Source organism: Xyrauchen texanus, chromosome 6 (assembly GCF_025860055.1).
Source record: "Xyrauchen texanus isolate HMW12.3.18 chromosome 6, RBS_HiC_50CHRs, whole genome shotgun sequence".
Classification (NCBI taxonomy): Eukaryota; Metazoa; Chordata; class Actinopteri; order Cypriniformes; family Catostomidae; genus Xyrauchen; species Xyrauchen texanus.
Window position 1 is genome coordinate 28,783,023 of NC_068281.1, and position 14,109 is coordinate 28,797,131.

At 37.6% G+C, this 14,109-nt stretch overlaps 1 protein-coding gene across 7 annotated transcripts in view; it reads left to right on the top strand.

Moving 5' to 3' along the window:
* The window catches only part of LOC127644501 (casein kinase I-like), a 30,691-nt gene extending 16,584 nt beyond the window's left edge, over nt 1-14,107 (top strand). The window contains exons 4-12 of one of the 7 annotated variants that reach the window (XM_052127677.1): nt 1,397-1,548; nt 1,681-1,915; nt 2,119-2,204; nt 4,629-4,713; nt 4,801-4,949; nt 5,040-5,123; nt 6,015-6,116; nt 7,373-7,479; nt 11,951-14,107. In XM_052127677.1, the coding sequence (XP_051983637.1) occupies nt 1,397-1,548; nt 1,681-1,915; nt 2,119-2,204; nt 4,629-4,713; nt 4,801-4,949; nt 5,040-5,123; nt 6,015-6,116; nt 7,373-7,479; nt 11,951-12,005 (1,055 nt within the window). In that variant the 3' untranslated portion in view covers nt 12,006-14,107. The remainder of the gene's footprint in view (nt 1-1,396; nt 1,549-1,680; nt 1,916-2,118; nt 2,205-4,628; nt 4,714-4,800; nt 4,950-5,039; nt 5,124-6,014; nt 6,117-7,372; nt 7,480-11,950) is intronic. The other 6 variants (XM_052127680.1, XM_052127678.1, XM_052127681.1 and 3 more) reach the window with 6 other exon arrangements.
* Nucleotides 14,108-14,109: the final 2 nt, after the last annotated feature.

Sequence of the window (14,109 nt, forward strand, 5' to 3'; positions counted from 1 at the left end):
ACAGAATCTGGTAATGGGCTTGTTTGTGTTTTTTTGTGTGCTTATTTTCAGGTTACTGTGTGATCTACTTTATGCACGTTAGTATCAGGCCAGACTAGGGCTGGGTGATGTAGCTAAAAAATTATATCTCAATGTCATCATTTAGATCGATATAAATTTCAGCCTTTTTACAATATTCAATGTGTATATATATATATATATATTTTTTCTTTTATCAAACATCTATTGTTGCAAATAGATTCAGAATGCTTAATGCAAAAAAGTGAAATGCAATTAAGGCATGTTTTCCACTTTGTTAATGAATGAAAAGGAAGAACTATATAATTTTAGTTATATACAACATTATTGTGATATTCACAAACATTTTGCACCGCTTTAGAATGGATACTGGTCATTGTTGCTCATTGGGGCCAGTATGTTCAGAGTCTACCTTTCAGAAGTAGCTTTGAATGTGAACATTTAGATTAGATGATCAATGTTTCCATAGTGCAGTTCTAATTGCAAAGTGTGTCAAAATGGTCCCTTGTCAAATGTTAGCTATAAATGCAGTAAACCTGTATCATGTTAAAGAGAAAATCAGCGTGAGTGAATACAGCCATGTCTCCTAAGCATCCAAATTGGCCAGGTTGCTAGGGAGGGTATAGTCACATTGGCTAACCTCCTTGTGGTCGCTATAATGTGGTTCGCTCTCGGTGGGGCACGTGGTGAGTTGTGCTTGGATGCCACGGAGAATAGCGTGAAGCCTCCACACGTGCTATGTCTCCGCAGTAATGCGCTCAACAAGCAACGTGATCGGATGCGTGGGTTGACTGTCTCTGAAGCGGAGGCAACTGAGATTCGTCCTCCACCACCCAGATTGAGGCGAGTCTACACCACCACGTGGACTTGGGGAGAAAAAGGGGAGAAAATCAATCATCTGCGATTTATCTGAATCCTCATGGTGAACAAGAAATGGAGCTTTGTACTTCAATTAAAATCTTTATAATTTAATATGCCTGTTACACATTATGGTTATTTAAGGCAGTGATGCATCATTTATCATACCAACAAATGATGCAAAGGCCTATGCTGACTACACCCTCGGTTGTTCAAACTTTTAGTTGGCCAAAAGTTTTTACTTGGCGATCTATTTATTTTTTTTAAACCCACGATGCGGTTCATAGCATTTTGTATTTCGCTATATTGTGGCACAAAATATCGTTACACCACTCTACCTATGTTTTTGACAATTGTTCCCATAAAATGTAAGATTGCCCAAAACCATATAACAAAAGATTAATTGTTCGCCTGCTTTCTCAAGTAATCTTCTTGATTCTGAAAATTATTTGTTAGTAAAAGCTGTACTGAATTGCCAGTTTGTATTTGCATTACTGAACTGCATTTATATATGTTTTAGCAGAGGGCGTTCCTCAGGTGTACTACTTTGGTCCTTGTGGGAAATACAATGCCATGGTGCTGGAGCTGTTGGGGCCCAGTCTGGAGGACCTGTTTGACCTCTGCGATCGAACCTTTTCGCTCAAGACCGTCCTCATGATTGCAATTCAGCTGGTTAGTGTAATTGCTCAAATGTGAGAGAGGAAACAAATATGTTAATATAGAATTAAAATTTGGTTTGTGATTCAACAAAATTAATTAGAATGGTAGGTAGTTCCTTTTAAGGATCTCATCCTTTTGTTATAGATCACACGGATGGAGTATGTGCACACAAGAAGTCTTATCTACAGGGATGTTAAGCCTGAGAACTTCTTGGTGGGCCGGCCGGGGACCAAGAGGCAGCATACGATCCACATCATTGACTTTGGGTTGGCCAAAGAATACATTGACCCTGAGACCAAAAAACACATCCCTTACAGGGAGCACAAGAGCTTAACAGGCACAGCTCGTTACATGAGCATCAACACACACCTGGGGAAGGGTAAGAATCTGCACCTGGATAACATTTTACCTGAGACACTGGAAAGATTCAGCATATCAAGGATAAAAGAACTACAATTTTATTAAGGATAAAACTTGTTTTATACTTGTTGAAAATGCAGGGGTTACACAGTGGAATAAAACTTATATGACCAAAGACTGTTCTTAGTCTAGCTAGCAGTTTCATAATTTTTTCTTTTACAGAGCAAAGCAGGCGGGATGATTTGGAGGCTCTTGGTCATATGTTCATGTACTTCCTACGAGGCAGTCTGCCCTGGCAAGGCCTGAAGGTATTGCATTGGTTAGAGTGAAATAAATGTTTTCATGGATTTTATTTAAGGGTTTATCTTGAAAACTATGAATATAAACTGTTTTGTGTTTAAGGATAACATTTTAGATAAACAAGATTTAAAGGAATAGTTCACCCAAAAATGAAAATTTGCTTATAATTTATTCACCTTCTGGCCATCCAAGAGTTTCTTTCTTAATCAAAACTGAATTAAAAAAATTTAGGATTTCATTTCAGACCTCCTCCTTTAAACAATGCATGTGAATGTTCTGTTTTTTTTTTTTTTGGTCCAAAATTTATATTTAGGGTGCATCAAAATAATCCACACGACTCCAGTCAACAAATACATTTCTTCTGAACCCAAACAATTGATTATTTTTAGAAACAAAACAATACTTCTATACTTTTTAACTACAAATGTTCGCTTCTGTACATCTCTGTGACATAAGCTCTTTGGTAAGGTCACGTGTCACGTGGAGGAAGCATGAAGTGCGTCATTGTTTACAAGAGAAGCTTGCACAGACTACAGACCAAGCGCCGTTTACAAACCAAAACAGTCCAAAACTATTTCAAAACAATATAAAATAAAACATTTATTATGTAATAAAAAATGACTGCAGTAAATAACCATACTTTATTTCGGAGCAATGCCGTTGCGTTATTTACTTGTGCTTTTTCTTTAGCAGAAATATATAGGCTATATGACTGTCAGTAATTCAAGCCACACAAGTTGTAGTTAGTGAAACCAAGTGTGAGAGTGTTTAGTGTGAGTGAGTGAGTACAGGTGATATCACAGAAGAGAAGCTGAAGAAGAGATTACAGGCGAAACGGCAGGGTAAACATTAAACCGATATCGACAAAGATCAAGAGCAAATACAAACAGGTAAATAAACATTGATAGTCCTTTTGTGAGACTTGACAGTGAAGTGGTGTGAAGGTGAGTTATTTATGCAGGCAGTAATGAGCGAGTGAATTGAGTGCAGGTGTGGTGAATTAGAAATCGGGTGATGAGGAGCAGAGTGCTGAGGGAGGTGCAGAGCTCGATGGAGGCATGACAATGACAAAGTTTTCACACATACATGAGTTCGCTTGAAAAACAGCATGGGCACAGCCGATGAATTCAAATATCGACCCTTTGTTTCTTTCGATGGTCTGAAATCCTCAGGGGTAAAATGTTCACTGCACACACCCTCCAATATTTGAGAGAATGTAGAGGTGTACTGACATCCAGGTTCAGCACAATAAGCCATAGCTTCAATCGCTCATGATCATGTATAGGCAATCGATGAAAAGTTAATATTTTTCCCGGCATGCATTTTCTTTGGGACTACTAAAGGTTGAAGCATCCAGGATACACACGCCCAAATGAACATTATGAACAATACATTTATACAAATACAAATCTACAGCAAAGACAATTTAACTTTTGTTCAGTGCTGCTGCTCTTGTAAACAATGATGCACTTCCTGCTTCCTCCACGTGACTCATGACCTTACCAACGAGCTTACGTCATCTGTCTCATGAGCACACGTCACAGAGATGTACGGAAGTGAACATTTGTAGTTAAAAAGTATACAAGTATAGTTTATTTCTAAAAATAATCAATCGTTTGGGTTCAGATTAACTTTATTTGTCGACTGGAATTCTAAAAATCTTAAATTAAGTTTTGCTTAAGAAAGAAACTCTGATAAGTCTTGGACTGCCTGAGGGTAAATAAATCATCAGCACATTTCCATTTTTGGGTGAACTATTCCTTTAATAAAAGTAGTACAATTAAGGGTATTTATTAGAGGTTATTACATGGTACTCTAGTGTGGTTTATCAGCTCTAGAGTGTTTTTGTCCCAAGAGACTGCAAATAAGGTGAAATACAAAGGTATCTCTTTCATCTCCGGTCCATTCAGTTCACACTCTGTTTTGATGATATTCTTCTGGTCTGAGAGTCTTATCTCACTTAGCTAATATCCGAAACTGCCGTGCTCCACTATCAGTCACTATCATGGAAAGTCAGCAAAATAACTGATTGCTAAACAGCCTAGATAGGCTGACCTATTTAGAAGACTTAAAAGAACTCAAATGTGTTTACAGCTTTATTTGTTTTTTGTGACTTTCCTGTTGAATGATACATGGGTAGTTGACATGAAACTTGTCCTGTGGTTGTGGCATGCTATACTCCATCTAAAACGATTTTAAGCAGTATATTTATTTTGTATTCATTATCTATGCAACTTTAAATAATTATATATATATATATATATATGCAAACAAATCATAATTTGGCCTATAAGCTTAAAGACGCAATTGCATAAGAAAGCCATTTATTATACACATTTCTTGATAGAACCAAATGCACTTGGCTGTGTTTCCCAAAAGCATTATAAATATTTAAAAAATTATTTTTTAAGTTTTCCATTTTATTTGTTAAGGCTGACACACTTAAGGAGCGCTACCAGAAAATTGGAGATACCAAAAGGGCAACCCCTATAGAAGTGCTCTGTGAGAGTTTTCCAGGTAAACGTGCCGGTTGCTTTCAAAAGGTCAGATACATTTCTCTTACCCTGACTTATGTGCATACCATTAACTGACCTCATCTGACAGAAGAGATGGCCACCTACCTGCGCTATGTGCGGAGACTGGATTTCTTTGAAAAACCGGATTATGACTACTTAAGGAAACTCTTTACAGACCTCTTTGACAGAAATGGCTATGTCTTTGACTATGAATACGACTGGGTCGGCAAGCCGCTGGTAAGTCTCAGTTGGAAGTCATAGCATTAACCTCCTGTGTATTATGTACCAAAATAAGCAAGTGTTGAGTTTTTTTTCATGTCTGTACAGCCAACTCCAATAGGACCCACGCCTGGTGACACACCTCTGCAATCCAGCAGCAGAGACAAAGCACAACCACAGACCAAAAACCAGGTGAGATAAACACGCATATATATAGGGAAAATGCACCCTTATACTGTCTATACAAATGTAAATTAGATGTTTGTCTAATACACATCCTATATTACTGTATATCTTTTATGCAGTTTATGGAGTGTACAGTCAATGAAAAATATAGGTTTAGGTGTCATTGCATGGATACCAGTTTCATGAATTCCAGTATCATGTAACTATTGAATTATTTGACAAAATTCACTTTCAGTTTTACAGTTATATCCTTGTTGATGTAAACAAGGAAGAATGGGTCACAGATATTACATTGAAGTACCAGCTTCCCTTGTTTGTTTTCTTTACTCTGGTTGTTTTGTGGAACCCTAACTGCTTTATGCATTGTAACTTTTTATGTTATCACAGAATTTCATGATTCTCTTTAACTCCTAGAAGCAGTGCATGTGTCTACTTTTTTGTCCAAGTCATCAACAAACACAAGACATCTTGCTCTCCTGCAGCCAAAATAGCTTTTGGTAGTCTAAATTTCAGTATTTTAGATGATGGAATTACCATGACTTGGTCACAGTTCCTTGAAACTGAGTATTTCTGTAGAAGTAAATTTAAATTACGTTTAGGCCTATACATTTTGAAAAGATCTGCTGCAGCGGTTTCTGAAAGATAAGAGCTTAGCTTCCCTCTCTCCATCTCTGCATGTCACATGCTCTTTTTTTTTTTTTTTTTTGTTTTTTTTTTCTTCACTCACACTTGTTTTTCCACCTCTGTCCTGTTAGCTAGAGAAGTCTGCTTGTGCATGGAAGACGTTCCTCTTTAAACTCGTTCTGTTCTTTTTTTCTTTACACCCTCACCTCCTTTCAAATACATCCCTTATACCTTCTGCCACCCTCCCCCTTCCACCCACTGCTGTCATGCCAGTCGCCAGAACCCAAAGGAAGTGAGTCTCAGCCCACTCCCGTGACCAACAGGGAGCTCCTGGGGTCGCACCTCACAGCCGATAGGTTGGGGGGATCTGTCCAGGTACTGGGTGTTTGCGCAGTACTGCATGGTTTAAGTGTCTTTCTGTCCCTCTCGTCCTGTCACTCGAGACATCTCTGTTCATTTTCCAGCTGTGAATGGTTAAACAGTCTTTTCCTCTCTTCGCCCTTGTCTAACACACATCGCACTTGCACGCCCGTGATGGTTATGATCGGGATCTGGTGACTTCAGTGTGAAAATACTGCTTTTAAATGAGTTAAACAAAATGGATATTTGTTTGTGTATATACTTCAGGATCTTAGGGGTTTTATTAATCCAGGATGTAACTTTGTGATTTTCACCATTTTAGGATTTCAAAATCATGCTGTTATTCCCAAGAGTGTTCTGGAAGTAAAAATTCCATAAATGTTTTTCTTTCCATAGGCGAATTGATTTTTAAATATTTTTAACCTTTAAATACAGACCCTCAGATGATGTTTATCGACGGTGTAAGCTTCTATTGAAATCATCAATAGAAGTTGCATTATTCCAACTTGGTTTTTAAATAAACGTGTTCAATTGTGGAAATTGTGGTAAATAGCTATACTACCTATGAATCCTGAAAAGAAAGATCCACCTATCTGACATGCTGCAAACTAGCCTAGTAGCAATAGCCCACTCCCATGACACAAAGTTTAATTAGCAATAAACTTTAAACATTTTGTTTCTATACTTGCACTCAACAACTTAAAATCAAAAGTGTCATCTACTTTTTTCTTTTTTTTTTTTTGGCATTTGTGTCAATTGCAATGCTTCATGGGATTGTAGTTCATTCTTTCATTAAAGACGTTAAGTACACAATCTTGCACCTTTGTCTTTTTGTCCTATTTTCAAATACTTTTTGCTTCAAAGTTTGTAAAGTTGTGATTCACCTTGTAGCTGATTGGTTTGGTTCATGGCTTAGAACCCTTTTATGATGAGTTTATCAAATCCATATGGAAAAAATGTTTGTGCTCTGTTAGGTTGGTTTGTGCGTAATTCATTAGCCCTCCCAAACTGTCATTTTACTTTTTCCCTTTCTTCTTAACTTACCCTGGTTGGTGCTAAGCAACTTGTTTTTTAAACAATTTAATACAAAGTGTCCTTAATAGGTTACTAAGCCCCAACCAGTTGTCATAGAGTTGCAAGAACTGTTGAACGTGAAGTACCAAACAAAGAAAAATGTATATGTCACCGTTTACTGTGGTTTTGATATTAAAGTTAATTTTTGCCAGTCTATATTAAAAGCACATTGCCTGCTGCCTTCAATTGTTCTTCAGGTTATGAGCTCGACCAATGGAGAAGTGAATACAGATGATCCCACGGCGGGACACTCCAACGCTCCCATTACTGCACCTGCTGAGGTGGAGGTGGCCGATGATACAAAGTAAGGAATTTTTTATAAAGTCTTAAAGGGGTCATGACATGGTTTTTTTTATTGTATTATTATGTTCCCTTAGGTGCAATTATAGTATTAATATATTTTATTTTAAGAAAAACTTTTAAAATCTAGTGATTTATGACCTTTTCCCACCCTGTTTCTCATCCTCTGATTCAAACAGTCTGTTTTGGGGGCGTTTTCCATTTAAGACTTCAGTGTTAACGCCCACTGTTATGATTGGCTAACGTCAGTGCCTATGTATCAATTATTGACGCCCCCAGCCAGAACAATATGCAAGTAAACTAAGTAAAAACACTGTGATTATTCATAATGAATGAAATTGCGCTTTAAAAAGTAGTTTAAAGTTTAAAATAAATAGCCTACTTACAGTTTGCGTCGTCGTTGTTCCCAGAATAGTCGGCACGGACTTATCTTTGAGCAACAGTTTTCTGGCAAAGCCAACATCATATTGAGATTTGTTCTCAAAACAGTCATCCTTAAAATGTACAGAACAAACGCTTAAGTTAACACTGCCGTGACTGGAACGTCCGCAAAAAATAAACTGCATCCATTTTTCCCTGACGTCTGGATCTTTCGGCAGCTTATTCAGAGGTTTTGTTTGACCGCAGCCAGGAACAGCACATCTGTGTGGCATCGTAATTTTCTTGTGCACAAGTAGTCTCTGTCAGAGCTCGCTGTCCATCGACCGAACACTTGTGAGGCGACGGCGATACTGAAATGAGCGTAGCTGTCTTGCGCTTAAAGCGTAGTTATCTTGTGCTGGAGGCGGTCATATGCAAACGCTGTTACGTCACTTCTAACCGACACGTCACTTCTAACCATGAATCCAGAACGAGCTGTATTTTGAGCTTGATTAAATAAATGATTCGTTTAGAATGGGGAGGACGTCTTAAAATATTAAACTTGCAGGACGTTTTAATGATACAAAGACCTCTTATATACCAAAAGATCAAGGCAAATTTGGTTTCTCATGTCATGACCCCTTTAAAGCACTTGTATTGCATTTATGTCTAATGTATTTGTTGCAGAATTACCAGTTACAGATGGTTGTGCCAAATTCAAAGTTGTTTCTTTAAATTCGCTTATAAAAAGAATAGTTTTGATTGGATGAACCTGTGTTCGAAGCTTTTTTTAAATGATTGCAAACTCACACCTGTGACTGCACATTTTATATTAATGTGGCACATTTAAAATAATGCATTGCTTGGCCATAGTTTACAGTTATGGATAATGAATTACATTACTTAATGGGATAATTGTTTGTTATGATTCATACATATCAGCCTGCATCGCTTTTCTGGTTGCCCACTAAAGCTAAGCAGGGTTGAGCCTGGCTAGTACCTGGATGGGAGACCTCTTGGGAAAACCAAGGTTGCTGCTGGAAGTGGTATTAGGGAGGCCAGCAGGGGGTGCTCACCCTACTGTCTGTGTGGGTCCTAATGCCCCAGTATAGTGACGGGGACACTATACTGTAAAAAGGCACCGTCCTTCGGATGAGATGTTAAACCGAGGTCCTGACTCTCAGTGGTCGTTAAAAAATCCCAGGACACTTCTCGTAAAGAGTAGGGGTGTAACCCCGGTGTCCTGGTCAAATACCCCCCATTGGCCCCTATCTACCATGGCATCGTATTAATCTCCATCCCTGAATTGGATACATAACTATACTCTCTCCTCTCCACCAATAGCTGGTGTGTGGTGGGCATTCTGGCGCACTATGGCTGCCGTCGCATCATCCAGGTGGATGCTGCACACTGGTGGTGGTTGAGGAGATTCCCCCTATACTATGTAACGCGCTTTGAGTGCCTAGAAAAGCGCTATATAAATGCAAGGAATTATTATTATTGTTATGATGATTATTAATAAATAAATGTAATAAGTCACTCAAGTCTGTGCATTACAGTGATTTTACAATGTATAAGGGGGTTTTAAGCACTCCACTTTGCATTGTGCCTTAAAACACCCCTTATCTGCAGTAAAATGTCTGTAATGCACAGCCTCTCTTGGCTTATTGCTTTATTTATTTTAACCCTGTATAGCATATGAAAGAATTGGTCATTTTATTTTACGTTAAACTGTTTTTAGTACCATTATACAAAATATTATATCGTTCACAAAAAATGTCTTTATGTATCATATTTGATACATTAGGCTTTAAATGTCATTATCCTCCTGAGGCCCTGCAATTAATTTATGTATAGGATGGTTTTTACTTAAGTTTTATTAGCTCATACATGCTACAGTGGTAAATCTTGGGGTATTATTTGAGGGCTTTTCAGAGATGCCAAATGTTCGAGAGTTTGGCCATGACAGTGTCATCTCCTTGGTCTATAAATATGGATTGAAATGTATCACAGTTCAATTCAGCGCATCAAATACAATATGTATAAAATATTATTTTTCAATAAATAATTTTGATCATATGTATTTTATGCACCAAACACTATATTGACAATTAAAAAAGGGAAAGTTTAAAACTTTTTTGCTGGGTCTCAGGAACTTATGATAAGATGACATCATAATAGCTTGTAATGTAAAATAATGAGACCTTTATACCAGTCAGCCACATTAAAAGCATCAACCCTCGTGTTGCCAAAACAGCACCAACCCGCATCTCAGAATAGTATTCTGAGATGCTATTCTGCTCACCACAATTGTACAGAGCGGTTATCTGAGTTACTGTAGACTTTCAGTTCACTTTCAGTCTGGCCATTCTCTGTTGACCTCTCTCATCAACAAGGCATCTGCAGAACTGCCCCTCTCTGGATGTTTTCTTTTTTTTTTTTTTTGCCACCATTCTGAGTAAATACTAGAGACTGTTGTGAATAAAAATCCCAGGAGATCACCAGGTACAGAATAACTGAAACCAGCCCGTCTGGCACCAACAATCATCCATGCGATTATCTAGTCATCCAATCTTGTGGCAGCAGTGCATAAAATCATGCAGATACAGGTCAAAAGCTTCAGTGAATGTTCACATCAATCATCAAAATGGGGAATTTTTTTTATCTGCGTGATTTGGACTGTGGCATGATTGTTGGTGCCAGATGGGCTGGTTTAAGTATTTCTTTAACTGTTGATCTCCTGGGAAAAAAATTTAAATCCAGTAAGTGGCAGTTTTGCGGATGGAAATGCCTTGTTGATAAGAGAGGTCAACAGAGATTGCCAGAATAGTTCGAACTTGCAAAGTCAATGGTAACTTAATAACCGCTCTGTACATTTGTGGTGAGAAGAATATCAGAATGCTATTCTAAGATGCGGGTTTGGGCTGTTTTGGTGGGGGTCCTACACAGTATTGTGTAGGTGGTTTTAATGTTGTGGCTGATCAGTGTATATATCATAATGTTTAAAGCTCTTTGATGCTATTTGCACCCTGGTGCAAAATAATGGTTTATGCTATTTACACTCCAGTGCAAATAGTGGCAGATATTATTTTCACCCCAATCCTGGTGCAAATAATGGTAGATACTAATTGCGTATTTAAATACTAACATATCAGTATGGGCATCACTGCATTGTTTATTTAGTATCCCACAGACACACTACATTAACCCCTACCCTTAAACCTAACCTTACCTTAGAAAAAACAACCTTGGTTTTACTACAGTAACCATGGTTTCAGGCGGGAACCAGTGTGATCAACAGACCCCGCCTCCGGATCAAACCCTTCTCTGCACTCCTCGACATTTGCCGTAACCAAATCACTATGATGACATCAACATTTATATTCATTTTTAACTATCATTTTAAATATAAAGGCCGATTCAAATCACTGTTGATAGGACATTCTCACACTGTCTTTACTCCCTGCAGCACTGCAGTGACATCTACTGGTTAGTTTGACTTTTGGGGTGCATATAGCTACACTGTGTGGCAGTTGCTGTTTACACCGGGGTGCAAGTAGACACTCCATTTTTTTTGTGTGTGTGTGTTTGTGTGGTGGTGGGCATGAATGTAATGTAATGGTGATTGAGAGATATACCTCAAAAGCCTGTTGTATCATATTTGATACATGTATTTTTCAATATGCTTTTTCAATAAATTTATATACAAAATTGTAACCAAGCATAAGTTGCTTATATTCAGCAAATACTCATTTTAAAATATCAGTAACAATATAATCATTACTGTCACTTTTACTTTATTAAAATAAGCTTTGATTTATCCCAACATCCGCCACCATTTTAAATAGATCAATATAAACATTGAAACCTCTATTTTCACAAATAACCACTAGATGGTGCCATAAACAGGTGAAACTTACATATCGTATACCATGCGTGTGTGTGTCTTTTCAGCTTGAACAGACAATGAAACAGGAGCTGTCAAACATTGTGTATCATATTTGATACACATGCAGTTATAGCGTTAATTTCTATCTAAAATAGGCTGTGCTTAACTAGTTCGAGACTGAGGGAAGGAGACTGCAAAGTCATCTTAACTTCTGTGCTTGTTTCAGGTGCTGTTGTTTTTTCAAGAGGAGGAAGAGGAAAACACTCCAGCGGCACAAGTGAGGAAGAACATGTTTGAAACATTAAGAGTCACTGGTGCGTTTAAAGAAAAATAAATAAATCAAAGGACTCGATATGAAATGTGGAGCACCCTCCATTTCTATCTGTGCTCTGAGTGCTGTGCTCCACCTCAGAACACAAACTCACTGCCTCACTTTTGGCATCTGCTCAGAGAGGACACACCTCAGTACTCTGGGCTCTGACACTCTTTGTAAGGAAACAATTCAGTGGAACAAATAAATATATTTGTACAACGTGGGACACCAGAAGAGACTTAAATGGTCGTACATAATATGATATATGTTATGTGACTTAAACCCAGATGGACTGTTTGAACTTGTGCTTTAGATGAAATGCAAAACCAATATTTGAGAACTAAAAGGCAACCAGAAGCTCCATACACACACATCCATTCACTTCGACACATTGGCTGAATGAGTGCGTGATCTCCCATGGTGTTTTGTTTGATGGGGTCAAAATAAGTGGGGAAAGCCTGCTGACTGACGTATTGAGAAATGTTCACCAGAATCAAACAACCAATGTAAATTCTGCCTCTTTTTTTTGCAATTTAAAATAAGTTGTTTTCGAGATCTGTTCTCCCTGAGTTGGACAGTTTTACTCATGTTGTAGAATGTGTGATCATTTTTTAAATGCTCTTTATTTTAGTTTTTTACTTCCTCTTTTTTTTTTTTTTTTTCTGTCAATGTGGATGATGATGTAGCACAGTGGCTGGTCTCAGGTACTGTGGGAGATGAAGATAATTATATGGGATCTCTCCTCTTTTTATTGCACTTTTTGGGGGGAAAAAGGAAACCGTCTGGCATTGAAATGAACAAAGTAACAGAAATAAAGACAGATATGGGATCATTTATACAGCAGGCTGGTCTCTCCCAATGGGGGGGCCAGCATAAAAAATGCTTTTTATTTTTTTGCATTAAATTAAGTTACCTGGGAAACATAGTTTGTGCCTTTCCAAGTAATTAATTTAACACTAATGTGTCCCTTTTAAAATTCCTATCCAGGTCGAGCTGTCGATGGCCCTCTCAGATGGTTTATTCTCTACTGTGTGCTCCATTTCTAATGGAGTCCATTGGCATTGCTAAGATTTCTTTTCACTGTTGTAAAGTGTATCATAGCAAAGATCCACAAGACATGAGTCTATGGGTTAATACGCAGTAACAGAGGGTGAGGATGTGTATTGATTTACATACCTATTAAATGTTGCTTTTCTTCTATGCTTCATAAGATGTTACATTTGTTTATGTATGCACAATCACTATATTGAGTTTGTTTGTTGTGGTGTATTATCCTCAACTCTCAACCTTTGTGTCAGCATTAAGTGACATGACCTAGAAAACAGAGGCAGTTACAATAAGTTGCCAGGATGTGGTGACATAGATCAGATCTGCAAAGCTACAGATCAAGTGCCTTAAAAAATGCTTTTATTACATTTGAAAGACTGAATAATACAATTTACAGAAAACAAAGGCATAAAAGCAGGTGGGACAACCTTATTTCACGCTTTGAACAATAACTGTTTTATTGTATAGTGTAGGAACAGAATATTTTGATCCTTACTCTGGTCATATCCTGTGATTATTCAATCATTAACCTCTTTAAAACAGACAGTCAGAAAACATGAATGGGCTGTTTTTTTTTAACAATAAGGTTGTGTATAGGTATTGATGTGGTGTTAAGGTGAATGTATTAGCGGTACACAATCTAATTTAACCATTCTACTTGAGGCATCTTTACACAGTCGAGTTAAGTCTCTTCTGTGCTGGTTCAAAATTCTGTGTAAAGAAGCAATACTGCATAAAAGCCAGACTAAATTATTCCTGCTCTGTCCCACCTCATCCCCTAGTTCTGATGCTGCTTTTGTTCTGTGAAAATGAAATGCAGCATCAGAGCAGCCTTGTACTTTGTTGTTATGATGATAGAGCTTATAGTTCATAATTTTGTTTCATATTTTAAAGTATAACTTCATATTGTCATTCATTTAATCGTGCAGTATTCATAATTGTATAGTTAAAATATTCATCTTAGAACATTAGACATGTAACTGCTGTGTAAATGCATTTATGGTGCTCTGAGCAGCATTAAACAG